At 39.0% G+C, this 24,209-nt stretch overlaps 1 protein-coding gene across 1 annotated transcript in view; it reads left to right on the top strand.

Annotated features, from left to right (window-relative positions):
• LOC149241067 (uncharacterized) overlaps window positions 1–24,209 on the top strand; it is a 190,865-nt gene that overhangs the window by 159,020 nt on the left and 7,636 nt on the right. Inside the window, exons 11-12 of the mRNA XM_089370426.1 lie at window positions 9,790–10,101; window positions 10,407–10,736. Coding sequence (XP_089226552.1) covers window positions 9,790–10,101; window positions 10,407–10,736 — 642 coding nt within the window. The remainder of the gene's footprint in view (window positions 1–9,789; window positions 10,102–10,406; window positions 10,737–24,209) is intronic.

The raw sequence follows: 24,209 nt of genomic DNA, 5'->3' as shown, positions 1-24,209 counted from the left end.
GATATTTCCATAGATGGCTATGCTTCGTGCCATTACTAGTAGAAACAGATATCATTCTCGGAGAATCATGATGAAGAGGCGACCGAAGTTTGACCCTTGGTCTCTCAACCCCAACGAACACACCTCCTTAGCTGGTTGTAGAACTGGGGATGGAATCACATTTATTGAACCTACATAGAAATAGGATGACGTTGTCTATAAATCCAATTTGTGTAAACTCATCCATAGTTTTGTGCAAATTTTTACATATATATATTCACCGAGCCGTTCATATCTAATTTTAATTTTCTGAAGGTTTTAATTATTTTCATTGATTTATAGCGATAAATAAATCTTTTGATATTATTACAGAAACATTGTAAGGGATGCCAAATATACCTTGAAATAAAATACATATACGGTTAATGAAAGTGTTCAAGTTAAGAGATTTAATTTCGATTTCAAAAAAATGAATAAATTAAATTATTAAATTAATTTTGCTGCCATGCTTAGATATGACGCATCCCTCAACAGTAAAAATCGCGGTACTGTAGAGTACTGCCTCTTTCTTTTTACTTCTTTTTCTTTTATCAAAAGACATTTTCAACGATAACAGGGTTCGAAGCTTGGTGGGCATAACCCAACAGATTTCAAGTTTGCCACTTTAACCACTCGGACATTTTTTTTTTTTTTAAACTGTGGTTCACGATCATTGAGTGGTCGGTACATCCACGGGAAATATCGGGGCAGATCCACCTGAAGGGATCTGCCCGTCGGCCAATCTTAACAGGCCTAACCCCGAGGGCGTCGAGGAGATTTGACCCCGTGACCTCCCAATTGGAAAGTACTTAGCAACGGGAACTCGACCAATTGAGCTATCCCTTGGGGCTTAACCACTCGGACATATCGACAATGCTCAAGCCATTAATCGAACTCGGGACTTATGGTTTAATGCCATTTTCGTCAACAATTACGATTTCGAGTTTTGAACATATCCTCACATGGTTTAGGTGCCCTAGAATTTTCTCAAGTAGTCTGACAAGTCAGAGTCAAGGCTATGCTAGATAGGAGGTGGATAAATAGCTTAAGGATGTGACCTCAATCAGGATTGTATGCCAACGCAGAATAATAGAGGGCGTAAGGGTCCTCATTATAATTATATTTAAATTAACGACTTATGTTTGGCAGCAACCAACAAGTTTTTAGTATCTATGTTGGAAGGGTAGTTTATATTTTTCTAAATCATTAAAAAATGGAGGAATAGCAAAAATTTAACAATTATATTATAATGCCTTATTGATCGAGTAAGTAAAGTTTATTTCTTGTCGTCCTTTGTCGAGCAAGACATTCTTCCTTATTTTATCTCTGTTCTATCTATAAAAAAAATAACTTGCAGTGTAAAGCTTCTTCGCTTTCTCTCACCCTTGGACGAAATACCAGCGTTGTTTGTAATAGTAAAATATAAGCATACAATAAGGAAGGAAAGATTTAGATTAAAAAGAAATGTATTCCATATATAAAATAGTGTCTATTCAGTTTAGTTGAGAGTGCCACTTCGAGGTCTAAATATTAGGCTTACAGCATTGTCAGGGATGTTGATTTTACACATCCAAATATATGAATAGGCAGTTGTTAAAGAGTAAATGAAAGCAATGTGGATAGTGGATTTAGTGACACCATCACCTATGACATTTATGTCTTACCATATTCTCTGTTGTTATACTTTCCTGCAATTAGTTATATTCATTTGCCCTTACGTTTTCATCAATTAGCACGCTTTACTAATAATATATATATATATATATATATATATATTGTTAAAATTGGTAACTAGGGCCAAACTCCATGTGGGTTATCTCATTTATGGCAGCTGATATTTTTCCTAGATTCCTCTTGTCGAGAGGTGTAAGACTGATCTAAAGACCATCCGATTCCGACAAGTATTTATGGAGATATGAATTTATTTGTATTTACTTGACAAATTGTCAAGGTCGGCCAGCAGTGAAATGTGTGGCACACATGCCCAGTGAATCATATAAATACAAGTGAGGTTGATTCATTTTATCATCATCTCATCTCACTCATTTCTTCTCTCTCTCTCCTTAGCTTTGGGTTACACAAGGAGCAACTCACACGTGGGAAGAAGGAGGACGCAGTAGGGCAAGGAGGATGCAGAAGCTGCTGAAGGTCTCTTTGACCAGCGTTGACCAAGCGTTGACCTTAGAAGAGTGCAGTTTTGGTGTGGCTGCTTCTCCTAGGTAGGCCGCATTTTTTGGCACAAAAATCAAGGCAATTTGACCTCAAGTTTGACCAGCGTTGACTGCCCTAGTTTGGGGCAGCAGGTTGACTTTAGTCAACTGCAGTTTGACTGTGTATTTGGGGCTGTTTAAGGGCTGATTCTTCAGGCTGTTCGAAGACTAGTTGATTGGGAAATTGACCAAGCATATTGGAGGTCAATTTCATCTCGTTTGACTAAGTTTGACTTCGCTGATTTAGGGTTTGCTGTTGCTGATATAAAATTATAGAATTATGATTTTGTACTATTTCTCTCTGCTGAACTATTGAAGATAAAAGAAGATTTGATCAAAGGGTTTCCCCGCATTGGGGTTTATCCCTAGATAGCTGCCACATCTTGTGTCTCTTGTCTTGGCTTGTTTTCTGTCGATCATTTAATGTTCTATCTGCACTTTACTTAATGTATATGTGATTGCTAATCAGTGGTTAATAAGAAGAAAAGAAGTAAACTGCTCTAAGCATAGAACATACCATAATTTAACATGGTATCAGAGCTGAGGTGAAGACAAAGCCCAAGCAAGAGCAAGAGCAAGAGCAATCACCGAAGGTTGGCAAGGCTATCCTAAAAACTACATGGGGTCCTCAACACTCTTCCCCGCCGAAGACAAGCTCCGTGAGAAGTCTGACTATCACAGATGGAAGATGTCTCTCAATTTGACTTTAGAAGATCAGGAAGTGTTGGACCATGTGAGAGGCAATATTGTTGCGCCTCCATCAAATGCATCCGCTACTGCTAGAAGCAAGTGGACCAAGGGAGAAGTCAAAGCAAAGAAGATCATCCGGGACTCTATCGACAAGCGCCTGGTGGCCTATGTTTCTGAGTTGACCACCTCCAAGGAAATCTACGATAGACTGGTGAGTTTATTTAAAGTTAATGATGCAAATCAAGTTTTGTTCCTTAGAAATTAGCTGAAGGAAATTAAGAAGGGCAAAGATGAGAGTATGCTAGCATATTTCCTAAGGATCACCGAGATCAAGAATGATCTCCTATCTATTGGGGAAGTAGTTCCTGACAGGGAAATGACTATCACAACTCTTGGTGGACTGCCACCTAAATGGTATATATTCAGGACTACTCTTCTCAACAATAATGTCATCCCAGGATTTGAGGAATTGATGGCTAGATGTATTCAAGAAGAAACAAGGATGGAAGAGCAAGAAATGCCCGCACTTAAAGGCAATCCCTTTGCCTTTTTTTCTCATGCTAAAAGAAGAAACAATTATGGGGCTAAATCCAAAGGAAAGGCTGGACAGAAGGGTGGAATAAAAGGACGATGTTACAATTGCAACAAAATGGGTGACTATGCGAGGGAGTGCCCTGATAAGAGGGACCCACACCATGACGATGATCAAAATCACTCTCAAGGCAATCAAAGGAATGGCAAGTCCAATGGCAGAGGTAAAAGAAATGCCGGAAATCAAGGAAGAGGACAACCCTTCAAGAAGGCAAGAAACTCCAGGTATGAATCTAACGTTGTTAACAATAAGCAAGATGAATATTGTCTACCAACGACCCTCTCTACTACTGCTCCCCCAAACTCGCTGGGAAATTGGCTTATTGATAGTGGTGCCTCAAGGCACTTCACTGGTTACAAAGAAGCTCTCTCTAATTTGATAGAGAAGGAGACCAACCTGGAAATTGTTCTTGGGGACAACGCAAAATATCTCGTGAAAGGCGTAGGGAATGTCACTCTTAAATTGAATCAGGGTAATACAATTCATTTGCAAGAAGTCCTATATGTACCTGATCTAAAAAAGAACCTGGTGTCCATTTCGACAATGGAAGACAAAGGCTACAAGGTGACCTTCATCGATGGCAAGGTACGTGTATGGAAAAAGAATTTTAAAGAAGCTTTCACTCTTGGGTTTCGAGTCGATTCATTATATCAGGTCAGAGGAAGTCTGCTGGGTGTCATGTCTTGTGACACATCACTTCAGTACGAACTATGGCATCAAAGGTTTGCTCACCTTCATTATAAAGCTCTACCCAATGCAAGACAAATGGTGACAGGGATGCTCGAGTTCCGAGTAGAGCAAGAAGGTGTATGTCCTGGATGTGCCGAAGGGAAGCTCAAAAGGGGACCATTCCCCTCAAGCCAAAGCAAGACCTCCGATATATTGTAGTTGGTTCACTCAGACATATCTAGTATGATGCATGCGAACTCCTTGGGAGGATATCTATATTACCTCACTTTTACAGATGACTATTCTTGCAAGACTTGGATATACTTCTTGAAAAAGAAGGATGAAGTGTTAACTTGGTTTCGTCACTTCAAAGCCTTGATCGAGAATCAAACCGAAAAGAAAATCAAGATCTTAAGGACTAATAATGGGATTGAGTATGAATCCAATGAGTTCCATGACTTTTGCAAAGAGGTTGGCATTAAGAGGGAGACTACAACACCATATACTCCTGAGTAGAACGGTGTGGCGGAAAGGAAGAATCGTACGATTGTGGAAGCTGTCCGTGCTATTCTCCATGATCAAAGACTTCCGAAGTTTCTATGGGCCGAAGCTGCAAATACTGCCGTATATGTGCAAAACCGATGCCCTCACCAAGCATTGGGTTCCAAGACTCCCGAAGAGATGTTCACTGGTAAGAAACCTGACGTATCCCATTTTAGAATTTTTGGAAGTTCTGTATATTTTCATGTGCCGAAGGAGAAAAGGAATAAATTGGGTACATCTAGAAAGAAAGGAATCTTCGTGGGCTATAGCGAAAATACTAAGGGCTATAGAATCTATGTGGTTGGTCAAAGGGAAATCAAGATTAGCCATGATGTCACCTTTGACGAAGATATAACTCTTAGCAAAGTTGACAATCTTCCTACTCAAAGGGGATCTAAAGAAGCTGACACCAAGGAACGGAAGGAAAAGGAAGATGTGACGATGGCCGACGTGGAAGAACCTATGGATCCTATTGATCTCCCTCTGCAAGAGCCTTCCTCGTCTAGGAAGAGGCCTTCATGGCTTAGGGGGACACTGGATGATGCTGAAGGACACATTGCACCTAGAGGGACTTTTCGGGAAAGTAAGAAGCCGACCAGGTATCAGGGATACTTGACCATCATCAGCACGACCATACAAAATGAGCCTTCATCATTTGCAGATGCTGTCAAGCATCAAGTATGGAAGGATGCTATGACTGAGGAAGATGAGTCCATCATGAAAAGCGATGTCTGGGATGTGGTCCCCAGACCCCAGGACAAAGTAGTTGTCACTTCGAAATGGCTTTACAAGATAAAGCATGCAGTTGATGGAAGTGCTGAAAAGTATAAGGCTCATTTTGTCACTCGTGGCTTCTCTCAGAAGGAAGGTATAGACTATGACGAGATATTTGCACCTGTTGCCCGATATACCACCATCCGCTCGATCATAGCCCTTGCTGCTTTGCAAGGATGGAACCTACATCAGATGGATGTCAAGACCGCATTCTTGCATGGTTCGATCAAAGAGGAAGTCTATGTGGAACAACCCAAAGGATTTGAGATTCATGATCGGGAATCTCACGTGTGCAGGTTGAAGAAAGCCCTCTATGGGCTAAAGCAGGCACCCCGAGCGTGGTATGAGAGGATTGATAGCTACCTGATGAAGCTGGGATTCACTAGGAGTGAAGTCGACCCTAACCTTTACTTTAAGGTTGAAGATGACAAACCTCTCATACTGGTGCTGTACGTTGACGACCTCTTCCTAATAGGTGCAGACCCTCTCATTCTCAGATGTAAGAGGGAGTTGGCTTCCGAGTTCAAAATGAAAGACCTAGGACTGATGCACTATTTCCTAGGACTGGAAGTCTGGCAGAAACCAGGGGAAATTTTCCTATCTCAAGGAAAATATGTGGTGAAAATATTGGAGAGATTCAGTATGGTGGATTGCAAGTCGGTGACTACCCCGATCGAGCTTGACTTCAAGAAATTAAGCGATAGTGCTGCCAGACCTGTTTTACGAAATGCTACCGAGTATCATTAACTTGTCAGAGCATTGATGTTCTTGGTGAACTCACGTCCGGATATATGCTTTGCAGTCAACACGTTGAGTCAACATTTGGTTGAGCCTCACCACACACATTGGATTGGTGCCAAGAATCTGTTGAGATATCTTCGTGGCACAACCACTCACAGGTTGAGATACGCTGCCGGAGATGTGAGACTACTTGGATATACCGATGCTGATTGGGCAGGCAGTGTGGTGGACCGAAAGAGCACTTTCGGGTGCTGCTTTCTCTTTGGGATATGGCTCAATATCTTGGATGAGCATGAAGCAGAAGTCGGTGGCTTTGAGCATCGCCGAGGAAGAGTACATTGCTGCTAGTATGGCCTCTTGTGAGGCGGTCTGGTTGCGGAAGCTCTTCAGTGAGCTGTTTGGATTCACATTGGATACTACCATGATCCTGTGTGACAACCAGAGTGGGATTCGTTTATCAGAGAATCCCGTATTTCATGATCGCTCCAAGCACATCGATATCAGGTACCACTATATCTGGGATATGGTACAACGGGGAGCAATAAGGCTCCAACATATCGGTACAGATGAACAGGTCGCCGACATTTTGACGAAGCCCCTGGGAAAGGTCAAATTCTTGACTTTCCGAGAACGACTTGGTGTCGTTGAGAGACCCTCTTATGAGGGTCGTGTATGATGCATATATTGAGCTCTGGGAGCTCCAGGGGGGCGCAGGGTACTTCTTGGAGCGACATGCGACCACAGGGCGACTCACCATCCCTTGGTGGTGCACTATGTACAGGGTGAAACCTTCCCCTGTGACACCCCGTGGCGACTGTGGGACAGGATGATTAGTTCTCCCGTGGCGACTGTGGGACAGGATGATTAGTTCTCCTGTGGGCCAGGATGATTAGTTCTCCTGTGACGACTATTGGACAAGATGATTCGTTCTCCTGTGGACAGGATGATTAGTTCTCCTGTCGAGGCATCCTACCCATGTAGTCTGGGACTCATGGGAAGTACCTCTCATCTGATCAATGAGTAGGGAAATGGGGTTAGGGACCATTAGTAGTACTATCGATGGACGCATCGTTGTATCTACCGTACTCCCTATGCTAGGATGACCTCCATTGATCTGGGATTAGTGAGAGTGGTATGACACACTTTGTGACTGACTTCGGGTCAATGGAGGATGTTATGATATATCCTCGATCATTTCTTCTTCTTCATAGTTCAGCAGAGTAGAGCAGAACAGAGCAGAGCAGAGCCAGTAGCGCAAGGTAGTGCATTTGATGGCTGGGACAGTATCGACGGTTAGACGGATTAGCAGATGGAGTTCTCCCTAGTTGAGAGGGAGTGTTAAAATTGGAAACTAGGGCCAAACTCCATGTGGGTCATCTCATTTATGGCAGTTGATATTTTTCCTAGATTCCTCTTGTCGAGAGGTGTAGGATTGATCTAAAGATCATCCGATTCCGACAAGTATTTATGGAGATATGAATTTATTTGTATTTACTTGACAAATTGTCAAGGTCGGCCAACAGTTAAATGTGTGGCACACATGCCCAGTGAATCATATAAATACAAGTGAGGTTGATTCATTTTATCATCATCTCATCTCACTCATTTCTTCTCTCTCTCTCCTTAGCTTTGGGTTACACAAGGAGCAGCTCACACGTGGGAAGAAGGAGGACGCAGTAGGGCAAGGAGGACGCAAAAAGGAGGACACAGAAGCTGCTGAAGGTCTCTTTGACCAACGTTGACCAATCGTTGACCTTAGAAGAGTGCAATTTTGGTGTGGCTGCTTCTCCTAGGCAAGCCACATTTTGTGGCACGAAAATCGAGGCAATCTGACCTTAGGTTTGACCAGTGTTGACTGCCCTAGTTTGGGGCGGCAGGTTGACTTCAGTCAACTGCAGTTTGATTGTGTATTTGGGTCTTGTTTAAATGCTGATTCTTCAGGCTGTTCGAAGATTAGTAGACCAAGAAATTGACCAAGCATATTGGAGGTCAATTTCATCTTGTTTGACTAAGTTTGACTTTGCTGATTTAGGGTTTGCTGCTGCTGATATAAAATTACAGAATTTTGATTTTGTATTATTTCTCTTTGCTGAACTATTGAAGATAAAATGAGATTTGATCAAAGGGTTTCCCCACATTGGGGTTTGTCCCTCGCTAGCCGCCACATCTTGCGTCTCTTGTCTTGGCTTGTTTTCTGTCGATCGTTTAATGTTCTATCTGCACTTTACTTAATGTATATGTGATTGCTAATCATTGGTTAATAAGAAGAAAATAAGTAAACTGCACCAAGCATAGAACATACCATAATTTAACTTATATATATATATATATATATATATATATATATATATATATATATAGGGGTTTATTTTCTCGCTTGTTCGTCAAGCTTTCGAGCAGTTCTTTCAATTGCCACCTAATCTCCCAACAAGTATATATCTTTAACCATCATGCTCCCGACTTGCTCTACAGTAGAGGGATTGGGATTGGCACTAGCACGTCACAAGCTTGTCTAGTTTGAGATGAATGTAGTGGTAAAGTACTTAATGTTATATACGTTTTGCTGTATATTTTTACAATTTAAGTATATTGATATGAAATGTTGCATATCTAAGTTTAGGTAGTGTTAAAATGTTATGCTTTTGAAAGTGGAGTAATAAATATCGTATATGTTTAAGTATTTTTATGAATGTAAATTTTGATAGCGTAACAATATAACATATTAGGTGTATAGATTTGATTGTATTCTCATAGTAGTTTTAATATATACTCCTATTAAATTAATTAATGTATATACAATACCAGAATTATTAAGATATACTATCTAATATATATATATAAATTGAACCGATATGCAGGTAGTCTAGTATTTGGTTTAATATGTGGCTAAGTTATGGCATCTGTGATTTGATATCTGGCTTTAGGAGAAACATTATTAATTCATAATGAAGGTACAAACCTTGAAACCTTGTGGTACAAACCTCCCTCGGTTGCGATCTTACCCCAACCATATGTTAAAATTTTAATTATTAAGGTTCCCACCCACATTTCGTGAAGTTTTCTTAGTTACTATGTGGAAATTTATTGTGTTAAGTCATAGGTTCCTTCAGATATTCCTTATAGATATTATTCATTATTTCTTTAAAGATTGACCCATTTAATTTGTTTTAAATCTTATAACGTAATGTTATTATGTTAAATCTTATAACGTTGATTGCATAATTTAAGTTGACATTTCCCGGTCTATATATATTTGTTAAGCTACTCAAAGAATAAATCATGTCATTAATAAAGATATCTAAAGTTAATAACCTTCCAGGAACATAATACGGTTTAAAAAAAAGCTAGGCAATTTTAAGAAGTACTACTATGAACTAGGAAGATTTATGTAAGCATTATTACGCATCAGAATAGATTACTATGCATTAGGACAAGGAGGTAGCGATACCACCCTTTTTGACCTCGGTACTCGTAAGAGCTTAAACTTGCGAAATTATATTTATTAAATCTAAATTGTACCTCATATTTTCATAAATTTGATTATGTATCCAGGAAAAGCTGTGATGGTAAAGACATATCAACAACAACGACGCGATTGGGTAGCATTGCCATTGCTAATGCCACCACCGTCGTCATCGCCATTGCCACCACCACCACCACCACCACCGTCGTCATCGCTATCGCCATCGCCATCGTCACCACCACCACCACCAAGACCATCAACGCCAACCGCTTCAGCGCCTGAGTTAACCGTTATAATGTACTCATTGGAAGCCATCTTGGAAACATTAAAAGGGCCGCCAATAACTAATACCAAAGAAGAGCAACCTCAACATGAAGAAAGAAATCCAGTGGAGCCAAAAGGTTCTGATTATAGACAATCAAAGGACGATATTTCTAGGGAGCTGTAGAATATTAAACTCCCAAAATTTTCAGGAGGACGAGCTGGAGAATGTGCTGAAGCATGGCTAGAAGGAATGAACAAATGTTTTGCGCTAAGAGAGTACTCTTCTATCTCCAAGACAAAAATTGCTGTGTTTCAGTTAAGGGAAAGTGCCTTGATTTGGTGGGGAAATCTAGAAAAACTATTACACCTCACAATGGATAATGTTCCATGGGAGTTGTTTGAGGAAAGATTCCGTGTTGAATACTTGCCACCTTACTTTCAGGAGCAGGAAGTCAGATGCTAGTCCAAGATAACAAAACAATGGAGGAATATGAGATAAGGTTTATGGAGCTTTTGAAATATATCCCTTATCTAGATATGGACAAACATCAACCTGAGCGCCTCGTATATGGATTAAATCGTCGAATCAGGGACATGGTTAGGATGTGGAAGCCATCATCAGTAGCCGAGGCAGTGGAATGTGGTCGTTATGCAGAGGAGCATCTGGGGATTAAAAGGGATGTCAAACCGACAGGACCCTCGCAACTAGGATTTCCAGGGAAGGGTCCCCAAAACTTTTTCAGGGGAAGTAACTCGAGACCACCTCCTTATGGTAATAGATTTACCCCAAGAGGAGTAGGAGTAAGAGCTCCCATGACAGTTAATACTATAACTGCTGAATCGTCAAACACAAGTCCATGGAAATCTCGAAGAACTACTAATAGAGGAAGAAACGCGAGAGGAAGTAGCATAAGAGGACGAAGTTCCTTGTCTAGAAACTCACAATCTGACTCAAGGGGACCATCCCAGGTTAATTGTTGGGGATGTGGAGGACCACACTTTCAGCGTGATTGTCCGGAAGCCTCGTCAAATGTAATGCATCAAGCAGGAAAAGAACCATCATCAAATACCCAAGGCAATCGTAGAATCCATGTAGTAGTCAACAATAACCAAGCAGAACATCAGTCCATTGTAGTGAAATCTTCAGGTACTATTAACAGTATAAAACTCAAAATCTTATTTGATACTGGTGCAACTGATAGTTTCATTTCATCATATGCATTAAATAAATGTGGGTTGGTAGCCTGCAAACAAAACAATTTTAGACAGGTGGAAATGGCTCTAGGAGAACTTCAATCCGTAGACTTAAGTGTTGAGGAATGTAGAATTGATCTAGGGATTTGTTTAACTAAGTTAAAAGCTTATGTCACAACCCTAGGAACTTATGACCTTATCATACTTATCAAGCATGGGTAGATTGTTACGGGAAAACAATTCTCTGTATAAATGATGAAGGAGAAATGATTCAAATCCAAGGTATTAAGAGGAATGTATCTTTATGCTTCATCTCAACAATGCAAGTGAAGCATTGCTTAATAAAAGGTTGTCAGGGATATGCAGTTCAAGAAGTACGCAAGGAGAAAGGACCGTCCTTAGAACAATATCCATTGTTATCCGAATATTTAGATGTTTTTCCAAAGGTACTATCAGGATTACCTCCTAAAAGAGAGTTGGACTTCACAATAGAATTAAAACCTGGTACATAGCCATTCTCTAAAACACCTTACAAAATTACAACTTCTGAACTTCAAGAGTTAAAAATCCAGCTGGAAGAATTATTGGATATAGGACACATCCGACATCCGACCTAGTACCTCACCTTGGGGTGCCCCTATAATATTTGTCAAAAAGGAGGATGGTTCCTTGCGGTTATGCATAGACTATCGAGACTTAAATCGAGCCACAGTAAAGAATAGGTATCAAATGCCTTAAATCAATGACCTCTTCAATTAAATGAAAGGAACTTTGGTCTTTTCAAAAATCGATCTAAGATCAGGTAATCATCAATTAAGAATTAAGGAAAGCGATATATCTAAGACTGCATTCCGAACACTCTTCGGGCATTATGAGTTCACTGTGGTACCATTTGGGTTGACCAATACACCAACAATATTCATGAACATTATGAACAACATTTTCCGCAAATATCTTGATCAATTTGTACAAGTCTTTCTAGATGGTATTCTCATCTACTCCAAAAATGAGAAAAAGCATGAAGAACATTTACGGATAGTATTATCTTGCCTCAGAGAACACCAATTATATAGAAAGTTATCCGAGTGTTCTTTCTTTCAAAAGAAGATACATTACTTAGGTCATATTTAATCTGATGAAGGGATCTCAGTACTTTCTGAGAAGGTAAAGGCAATCATGGAATGGCCGATACCGAAGAATGCGCATGAAATACAAAGATTTATGGGTCTAGTTGGCGACTATCGAAGGTTTGTAGAAGGATTCTCCAAAATTGCAAAGCCTATCACAACCCTCCAGCGTAAAGGAGTTAGGTATGAATGGACTGAGGAATGTCACAGAGCATTCTCTGAACTTAAAAGATTGTTGACTAGTGCACCAATCTTGCGAGTACCTGATATGGACAAAGATTTTATTGTATGTACTGATGCATCCAAGCAAGGATTAGGTGCAATATTAATGCAGGATAGAGGCGTAATAGCGTATACCTCAAGAAAATTAAAGCCTCATGAAGAACTCTATGCCATGCACGATTTAGAGTTAGCTGTTGTAGTGCTAGCTTTAAAGATATGGATACACTATCTAGTAGGGAGAAGCTTTATGCTCAAAAGCGACCATCAAAGTTTACAATATCTGTTTACTCAAAGGGACTTGAACGTTAGGCAAAGACGATGGAGTGAATTTCTAAGTGAGTATCACTTTGGAATTTCATACATTAAAGGAAAAGAGAATGTAGTGGCAGATATTTTAAGTAGAAGACCTCAAATATTTTCCCTCATACCTATCAAGGTAAACATGAGGAAACAAGTATTAGAACATCTCTTGAGAAACAATTGGTATTTAAAAGTAAGATCCGAACTTGAAAGTAAAAATCCAAAAGAGCTTAAGTTTGAGGGATATGAATTAGAAGATGATGGAATTTTGCGATTTCATGGAAGGATGTACATCTCTGATAGTGAGGATCTCTGAAACACCATCCTTAAGGAAGCTCATAGAGCATTTTACTGTGCACATCCTGGTGTAATGAAGAAAATGTATGTTGATACAAAGAAACTCTTCTTTTGGACAGGCATGAAACATAATATTGTCCAATTCTTTGCAGAATGTCTTGAATGTCAGCAAGTGAACGCTGACCATTGTCACCCAGTAGGTCTCTTGGAACCTCACGACATTCCTATGACCAAATGGGAGATAATTTCTATGGATTTTATTGTCGGGCTACCTCTTACTCCACAAAGGCATAATGCCATTTTGGTTGTGGTGGATAAATTAACGAAAAGCGCAATTTTATTCTCGTAAGAGATACTTACGAAGTTGTTGACATAGCTCAGGTATTTATAAATGAAATTATTAGATTTCATGGAGTACCTAAGAAGATCATATCAGATAGAGATTCACGATTCACTTCAAGATTTTGGACTTGTATGCTATTAGCCTCAGGAACTATTCTAAATTTAAGTACAATTTATCATCCTGAGACTGATGGACAACTAGAAAGGTGAACCAAGTACTAGAAGACATGTTAAGAATGTACGTTATGGACCAGTAATAACACTGGGAAAAATGCTCGCCCTTAGTAGAATTTGCATATAATAACAATTACCACAGTTCAATCAGAATGCCTCCATTTGAAGCGTTATATGGAAAGCCTTGCAGAACACCGTTGAGTTGGGACAAGCTAGAAAATTGGGTGATAGTGGAGCGAAAGTTAATTCAAGAGATGGAGGAACAGGTAAAACAAATTAGACAATGGTTGAAATAGGGACAGGATAGACAAAAAATTTATGCTAATGCTCACAAGACAGATAGGAATTATGAAGTAGGGGATCAAGTATTCATCCGCATTAGACCCAACAAAAACACCATCCGGTTTGGAAAAGGAACAAAGTTATCACCCTGATTTATTGGACCATTCAAAATCTTGAAAAGAGTTGGACCTGTCGCCTATCACCTTGATTTGCCACTCCGCTTGCATAAAGTCCATAATGTATTTCATGTATTTGTATTACGACATCACATCGCTGACAAATCTCATAACCTTCAATGGAAGGAACTACAGGTATCAGATGAGGGTACCATTTTGGTCGAACCATAACGTTTACTGGAACGTAGGTTTTGATAACTCAGGTACCGCTTGGTAGACCATGTTAAGGTCTAGTGAGACAAGTGTAGTCCTGGGTCGACTACCTGGAAAGATACATAGATCATATGTCAAAGATACCCCAACTTATTTTAATTTTGAAGAACATAAAGCCATATTTTGTATATATTTACTTTACTTTAAATCAGATACTTAAAACTATTTTGGGATGATCACATGTAAAAATGAATTTTTATGTTACTGGACATGATATATGTTATTTGCTTAATTCTATTGGTACGTGGACACCAATATGAAACATGTTATTTAAATTAACATCACTGAATTATGTATACCAATATGAAGTTTAGTATTTGATTAACCTTGCTATGAAATCTAATTTCTGAATTATGTTATGGATGAGAGCGCTATAATTTTATAACATTCAAGCATATCGACATTATTGATGAGATGGACATAAAAGAATGACTTGAGAGCGCTATAATTTTATAACATTTAAGCATATCGACATGATTGATGAGATGGACATAAAAGAATGACTACATATTAATATGAAATTTAATTTACAAATATTTGGGCTAGACATGACCAATTCCATTATATGAACACAAAGATCAATATCTTAAATAGCAATATATGTGAAATACACATAAATTTTATTTAAATACAATTATTTTGAATATATTGATGCAGATAACATCGTTACAAAATGACCACGTGATGACAAAATCTCCAAGAACAATTAAGGCTTAATGAGGCTCCATGATAGGTTGTTGACCTTAGCTCTACTAGGAGGGGTGGAGGTGTTACCCACCATTTATCCTCCAAAACCTGGAGTCATGGGAGCACTGTGCAAGTCATGCTCCCCTAGACGTGTGATGATGACTACCAAATGCCTACTGGAAATTAGGTCGATGTAATCGACACTATTACCCTTGAGGTCTATTTATGGTTAGGTCAATATAGTTGACGCCATGGCATATTGCAGTAGAGGACGGATATGATGGGAGCGGAAGAGATTAGGAAGGATAGGATGATTCTAGAGTAGCTTGGGAGCTCGACTGGGGCAGGGCATGAATATTAACATTGTAAAACTATAAATATTCGAAACACCATTTTTTAAAATGTCCCCACATTAAATAAGTATTTAATCACAGAACATAATCCTTATATAATTACACTAATCACTAAAATAATAATATACTATATAATTACTGATATACTATATAAACCTTAACTTCAGGAAGAAGTTTTCTGAAGGAGGGGGGTGTATGTAATGACCATCTATCATTACAAACGAAATGTGAATTATTAGCATGCATACGAAGATTTTCCAAGCATAGGATAAAAGACGTAATTGTTGAAGATATTAAATAAATACCTAACTCACAAAAATATATTGAAATATGTATTTTAGTGTGTGTCGTCATCATTATAGGTAACCATAGAAATTATTCAAAATAAAATCTTAATACTCTATACTATACAAAATTAAAATTGAAGATAAATTATACGAATAAATAAAAGGGACAAGTATAAATAAAGAAATAAACAATTAAAAAAGATACTATGCATGTTATACAAAATTAAAGGAAAGAATATTTATATGTTATTTTACCTAACCCAGCCAAATCATGAAGGCCATTACAATATTAATATTATGGAGGGTGGTTGATATCATACGCATAGGTTCCAAAAGTAATGGTAAACTTGTCATCTTAAGGGAGACCACCGCCTCTAATTATAAATGCTTTACCCTCCTCACGAAGCCAGCACAAAAGAGAAGCGAACATGCAACCGACTGAAAGTTCGAGAAGAGCCCTCAGGGAAAAATATAAAGGGAACAAAGACGAAGTAAAAGGGGGAGAGGAAAATTTTTGGGAGAAGGAAGGAAAAATTTTTTAACAGAAAGTTACAGACAGTAAGGACTGAGCCTTGGTTGTTCTTGAAGTTTTTGGGCACGGGGGCCAGATTGCATCAATTGGGAAGCATTCTGGAACTGAGTACCTAGGTTGTACCCAGTTTGGCAGGGAGGTTTTGGTCTTTTGGTAACGAGAGCAAATTTGGAGTGACGACAACCCGGGATCAACTTCAAAAGCGAAAGCCAGGTATGTATTGTGTATTTAATTGGTAAATTATGTTTTAAAATATCACAGTCTGAATAATTAGCTTCAATTTGTCAAATTTGTAAATTTAATGAAAACAATGCTCTACAGTGGTGTCCAACAGTGCATAGAGGTGTGCAACTGGGTGCATTTGTGTGCCAAGGGGCACGGAGATACATGTTCTTATGCAGGGGAGCGTAGGGATGCTTGGCCATATGTAGTGATGTGTGATGCTTCCCATTGGGATTTTGGAGCATTACCACCAGGGAGACCGCCTGATAGAGATGACAAGCATGCCATTGGGTATAGATCACCCAGGATGATGAGGAGGCAGATGAGCATCATTTGATGATATCCATGGGGACTTGCACACCTCTCTCACTTCTACATTGTTTGCAAGCGCAAAGGAGTTGGGTGTTGTCCCTTGATACCTTCATCATGAGCAACAGGACACAAGAGGCTCGCTCGAGATAGTTAGTTGGGACACAAAGTATCCAGGGGGAGACTTCTCAGTGGTGGTATTTGGTCAGTACACTGTTGAGAAATCTAGGGCATGAATAGTTAAAAGATTTCTTTGCTTGATAATTGCTTGTGATATACTTTTACTTCTTAGCTTATAGTTTTTTTTCGTTACGTTATAATTGTGTTCTTTTCATCAAGACAATTACCAATATGCACAATAAAAGACAAGTGACACAGTATGTAGGCTTGTCAGCTAAGGCAAAAACCTCTCACCTCTTGAGAGGAAAACCTGATCAAAATTCTTCTTCTAGATCTTCAATTGATGAGTACCAAGACCATGACAAAGACCCTTGACTCTAGTATCCTCCAAGAACCTTGTCACTATCCTTGATGCTTTGCCTCTTCCCTTTCTCGACTTTCTTCTTGATCTTGAATTGCTCTCTTCGGCTCCTTCTAGAGAAACTCAGTCTCTATCCTTCACATTGACTTCCTCTAGAGAATCTCGGTCTCTAGATCTCTATCTCAGTTACCCAGAACAAGTGTCCAGAAGAATCCTTCCTTCGCTGAACCCAAAGGAAAACTCTCCTTAGCTGACCCAGAAGAAACCTTCTTTGCTGCCCCAAACGAAACCTTCTTCGCTGCCCTAGAAGAAATTTTACTTCGCGGTGCCCAGAAGAAACCTCTTATCCCATCTTCGCACTTCTCTTTGTAGCCCCTTCTTCGCACTACTTCCTTTCTTCTTCTTCACACTTCTGCTTGCCCTCTTTTTCGCACTTCTGTTTGACCGAAAGTTTGTTGAGTTTCTTACCCCTAAGTTTGTTGAGTTTCTTCCATCATTGTAAATCATCTTGAAGAGGATAAGTGACAAGGTCTTGGAGGATACTTTACATAGACAATATTGACCTTTTACAAAGTGCAACATAACTTCATTACATGACAATGTCTCTATTATTTTATGACTAGATGACATTCCTAAAGACTTTCAATGGGAGTCTTGACTCAAAAATAAAATCTCTTGCTCATGAAATTGATGAAGCAAGCAAATTAATATTTTTTTTTTCTTTTTTACATCTCATTACATAAGAACATAATTACATGTCATTATGATGACTGAACCTAGTTACACTTTTCAACACTCCCTCTTAACTAGGGGGGGGTATTCATAATGATACTTGGACTTTCTCAATCTGAAGAATTTCTCATAAGCCAAATTCGGATTGGTAACTTATTTGTATAGCATCATATCAACCAACATTGTTACATAGCAAGGCCTTGACTAACAACTCACATCTCTGCAAGATTTGAGCTTAATGCTGGTGAGACCAATGATTTATAAACACTCTCATCATTGTCTCTCTTGGAACATCCCTACCTGGGTACTCAGGGTGTGTTCCATGAGGACTATTCTAATCTTGGACTCCTCAGCCCTCAAAGAATATCGGTCCTCCACGACTACTCTTCTATTGGATGCCCTATCTCATCCTCAAAGAGTATCAGATGCCAAATGATTACCCAATCCTCCATTCTGTCTTCCCAGGTGAAGACCAGAATGATGTGTCTATCTCTCCCTCTCAAATAGGGAGGACATATTCCAATAAAGGAATGTACCTAAGCTCGCTCTTGGCTTAGGAATTTTCAAGTTTCTTCCAAGTAAGAAACTTCTTTTCAGGGTCCCTCTTAACTAGGGACCTACAACAACTCCTCATGTGGAGATCATGGAACAACCAACTGCTTGAAGAGCTCCTTCCTTCAATGTCATGAATTTATTCTTCGTCATGGAGTCTTCATCTTTCGGGGACTTCTTCATAGGGCACAAACCATCCATCACTTTCATCCATGAGTTAGTCATGTCCTCATTTCATCAGAAAGTGATCCATCAATTTTCCATCTGGCTTTGCTTCATGTCATGTTGCTTTCTTCATGCCATATTTTCGGAAGGATCTTACATCCTTCTATATGGTTTTCCTGGAAGTCATCCACAGATCTTCCCTTTGGCAGTCCTACATAAGCCCATCTAGATATTAGTTCAAAAATAAGAAATGAACACTTAAATCAAAATTACCTTTGTGATGGTCTTTCATCATGACATCTTCCAGTTTGCATCAACATCTTGCATACATGTTGACATATCTCCAAAAGATATCCATTGTCAAGGGTCTCCATCTTTTTCAGACTTCCATTAGAGTCTTCATATCTTTCCGGGAGATTTCTTAGTCAAATATTCCCTGTCTTTTGGATGTTGATTGCCTTTACTATGGTTGCATATCTCACGATCTCTTCCTTCCTTTTTTCACACATTTCTTTCCCAGGAGTTTCCAATCAGAGTTCTCAATTGTAGTCAACCACCTCATATTATATATGAGGACATATTATGTTGATTTCATCTACTGTGACCTATGCCTTCCTATATCTTTTCAGAGGAGGAGATCCTTTTCCTTTGATCATGCTTCTCAAGATAGAAGTAGTGATCCATGTTTCCTGCAACCATACGACATGACATTATAGTATTGAATACAAGCATACATACCTCATTTACCTTTAGGTCATCTAGGCTTCTTTCAGTAGCTTCCTTGATTTAAAAGATCTTCAACCCTTGATCTGCTTCATCTCTTATGTCATCATACCATCATCCCATGAATTCCACAAGTTGGAGTTCTTGATGAAACACTTGCTTCCACTCTAGATTGGTGAATCCTTCAATGAGGATTCCATCAGAGAATCTTGAGGATCTCGCATATCCTTATTCAGCAGATGTTTCCCTTTTGACTTGATGTATGATGAGCCTTGTCCTGGATGACTTCTTCCTTTCCTTAAGTTTGCAATGAGGTTCCCAAGAGCTATATCCTTCATATTTGACTGCCATGATTTTGTTCTAGACATCCTTCATGTTTCCTATGGTGATGTCACGAGCTCTTGTTTCTAATGCTTCCATGATGCCATGATGCATCTTATTATTTATTATAGCCATATCCCATAACATAAGATTTAGAAGCTATGTCAAGACCTTTTGTGAGGGAGACTATCTCAGTCATAGTAGAGATCTCTTACTTCCTCCTTTCTTGGACTTCTTCTCTTTGGTTTCCTCCACTTCTTCGGTGATATGGGTTTTCTTCTCTATCTCTTTTTGATATTATCTCTTTAGGACAATCTTTCCTGTAATGTCCATAATTTTTCCATCCATAGCATTGAATCTCAGCTATGCTTTTCTTTATTTTCTGAGGAACAAATTTTCCAAACTTCCCTTTCCTTCCTGAAAATGTTTGAGTCTGTTAACCTTAAACACTTTTGCCCTCAACTTGTCTTCTTCTATCTTGCATAGAAACCACAAGTTGTCGAATGAGGTAACTTTCTTATCACCATGGACAGTTGTTACCTTGTTCATCAGTTAGTGCATTTAGAACAATGATGATCATCTTCTTATCATCTTTCCTAGATCTCACAGTTGAGATCTTATGAAGATATCCCTTCATTTTTTGATACCTTCAATTTTGTGTAGATCAGATCATGTGACCTTCTTTATCGCATCTTAAGACAAATAGTCTTATGAGCTTATCATATACATCTCTTTGATGTCTCCAATATTGCTATATGAGGGGACCTTTCATAAGAATCCCTTTCCATGTATTAAGAGGAGACCTTTTTCATTGATGTGTTCAATGACTTCAATTTCTTCGAGGACTATGTCTATCCTCCTTTTTCCTTGTACGGAGTATCGATGACCCAACCAACTTACAGATCTCCTTGTAAACACGAAGTCATTTTACCAAATTTAATTAAAGAATGAAAGATACTTACTTGACAAGTGAAGATGAAATCTTTTACTTGATCACTTTGATGATGGTTGAAGAAGATGTATTAATGCTCCCTCTTGGATGATCTTCTTCCAAATGAAAAAAGCCTTTCTTCAATAAAGAAGATTGCTCCTTTTGATGAGGATGATTTGTTGCTTCCTTGGATGATCTCTTCAAGGACAAGGAGAAGATCCTTGCTTGCTTTATAACCTTGAAGATGATGACAATGCCTTCTAGCCTTCAAGATACTTCGACTTCTTTGGTAGTGAATGAGTGCAAATCAGAATTGCTTCTAGGGTTTCAAATTTCTTTAAGATGATGTGATCTTCATCTTTAAAGTTCTTCGAGCTACCTTGCTTTGTAGATAACTTGATGAGGGTCTTTGTGGTCTTTTGATGATGACTAGAGGATCCAAAACTTTCGCTGTTGTAGATTGCTTCTTTGATCTAGGGTTTTATTCTTCATTGTAGATCTTGATCTTTTGCTTTGATAGCCTTCGACTTGCTTAGATGCCTTTCTTGAAACTCGATCCTTAAGTGTCCCTTTGATTAGATGCCCTTCCTTCAACTTTAGCACCTTAGTCCTGATTCCATGTTGAGAAATCTAGGGCATGAATAGTTAAAAGATTTCTCTGCTTGATAATTGCTTGTGGTATACTTTTACTTCTTAGCTTATAGTCTTTTTTCGTTATGTTATTATTGTGTTCTTTTCATCAAGACAATTACCAATATGCACAATAAAAGACGAGTGACACAGTATGTAGGCTTTTCAGCTAGGGCCAAAACCTCTCACCTCTTTAGGAAAACCCGATCAAAATTCTTCTTCTAGATCTTCAATTGATGAATACCAAGACCATGACAAAGACCCTTGACTCTAGTATCCTCCCAAGAACCTTGTCACTAACCTTGATGCTCCGCCTCTTCCCTTTTTCGACTTTCTTCTTGATCTTGAACTGCTCTCCTCGACTCCTTCTAGAGAAACTCGGTCTCTATCCTTCACACTAGCTTCCTCTAGAGAATCTCTATCTCCAGATCTCTATTTCGGTTACCCAGATTAAGTGTCCTAGAAGAATCCTTCCTTCGTTGACCCTAGAAGAAAAAAACTCTCCTTCACTGACTAGAAGAAACCTTCTTCGCTGCCCCAAAAGAAACTTTACTTTGTTGTGCTCAAAAGAAACCCTCTTATCCTATCTTCGCACTTCTCTTTGTAGCTCCTTCTTCGCACTTCTGCTTGACCGAAAGCTTGTCTTTTAGGCTGACATGATCATAAGTAGTTAGGCTGACTTCTTCTAGCATGTTCTTCCATTGTTGTAGGGCCGAGTTGAAGAGGATAAGTGACAAGGTCTTGGAGGATACTTTACATAGACAATATTGACCTTTTACAAAGTGTAACATGACTTCACACAATGACTATTATTTTATGACTTGATGGAAAATAATTCCTAAAGAATCTCAATGGGAGTATTGACTCAAAAATAAAATCTCTTGCTCATGAAACCCATGAAGCAAGCAATACAATAAAATTATTTTTCTCTTTTCGTCTCATCACATAAAGTCATAATTACATGTCATTATGAAGATCGAACCTAGTTACACTTTTTTTTTAAATATATAAATATTTTCTTAACATTTTTTTATATAATTATATTATATTGTTAATAAGTATATAATTAATTAACTTATCTCAATTATACAGTTGGTCAATATATAATTTAATTAAGTTTTATATTGTAACTTTAAAAGGTTACGAATATGACCACATAGAGCGAGGAAGGTGTTGACTAGCAGTGATGTTTGACGAATGGATGCAACGAAACGACAAGGTTTACTGCGAACGAGACGATGATTGGTTGGGTAACGAATAAGGGTGCCGAGGCGGAGTGGAGTGGACAAGGACAACGTGCAACGGATAGCGACAGGCTGATGGTGTGGCACTGTGGCAGTGCAAAGATGGTCGGGATGAACAAGGTATGATGACGACAACAAGGTCGTGGGATGGCTGCGATGTTTAAGCAAGTGGCAACGAAGAAATAGCGTCGGGGAGATAAACAGGTAGCGATTTTTGTGTATTGGTTCATCGGAACGGTAGGAACAGGGTGTCGGAAATGTCGTCGGAATGATGACTTCTCTAACTCGGCGTGGAATAATGATGGTCTGAGTTTATAACACTCCTCGAGATTTGGATGTTGTGTTAGCTTATTAACACTATCGGTACTGTAAAAACCTTGCTTTCCTTCGACCTTTCACAATTGGTAGAAGCTTGACGTCTGATGGAACGAAGTGTTGGTTCAGCGGTAGCAGGTTGCGGTCCTATGCCAGTGCAGTCGCAGTGGAGGTAAGTTTTTCTATATATTTTTTATTATTTTATTTTATTTTATTTATGTAATTTTTTTCGTATATATGTAATTTTTTTTTGTTTTTTGTTTTTGTTTGAATAATGGCCAAAGCCCTAGTAGCAAAACTGGCAGAATGGAGAACTCCCACTACATAGCGAAACACTTGAGTCTTGACGGCAACAATGTTGACGAAGTTTGATGGCCCAAATGCCGGATTAGACGTAGCTCTGATCAGTGTTTTAAAACTCCAACTCCGACTCGGACTCTGATTCGGCTGAGGGTCGACTTCGACTCTGACTCTGACTCGGTATCGACTTGGCCGACTTGATTTCAGTGACTCGGTATCGACTTGGCCGACTTGATTTCAATGACTCGGTCGTTGTAAAAAATACATTAAATATATTTTTTTATTTATAAAAAAACATAATTTTAAAGATTTTCATTCATGTTTCCAAACACACAGCATTAGAATATAGATAGAAGACAACATATGATCAAAGTAGGCTCATGAATATATCCATTATATCAAAATGGCACCCAATGCACTGTCCAATACATACATGATGATGATATAGAGATCAAAACAAAAACACATAACCAAGGAGGCTAGAAATGGCCTCTACAACAAAAGTAAACTATGACCAGTACTATTGGCTACTACTAGAGGAGCCAAGATCATTTGGCTCAACCTCTGGATCAGAGTTAGACAGGCTAGCTCATGGCTCCTCGTCATCATCATCTCCAATTGCAACTGTAGAAGTGGTAGCACTAGCAGATGTGCAACAGCTGCAAGCTGAGATAGACGAGATAGCGCTTTTGTCGTGGCTAAGCAGAGGAAGTGCCTGCAACTGGAGGACTTGGGTTGGCCCTGAGGCTGGTACAGTGGATCAGGATTTGCATTCAATTGAACATTTGTTCGAGTGATGCCTCGACCTGTAAATCCAAATCAAGATCCTCATCAGAATCAAACTCTGCTGGATGACTCTCCACTACACAATCTGATGTTGGATCAATGTCTTCCAACACAATGGGATCTGAATCGGGTCCTTTGTTCAACAATTGGTTGCGTTTGAGCCGGAGGTTGTATTGGACATAGACTAGACCATTTAACCATTTTTGATCCAAACTGTTTCTCTTCTTCGTGTGAATCCTCTCAAAGACAAACCAATTGCGCTCACACCTAGTAGCACTGCAAGTTTGACTCAAGATACGATTTGCAAACCTCTGCAATTCAGGGACAATGGCTACCAAAAGCCTCCCC

This window comes from Pinus tabuliformis, chromosome 8, assembly GCF_031772625.1.
Source record: "Pinus tabuliformis cultivar Carrire ecotype Pingquan chromosome 8, CPIR1, whole genome shotgun sequence".
Taxonomy (NCBI): Eukaryota; Viridiplantae; Streptophyta; class Pinopsida; order Pinales; family Pinaceae; genus Pinus; species Pinus tabuliformis.
The sequence above is the reverse complement of the archived record's forward strand: the minus strand, read 5'-3'. Positions and strand labels throughout refer to the sequence as shown.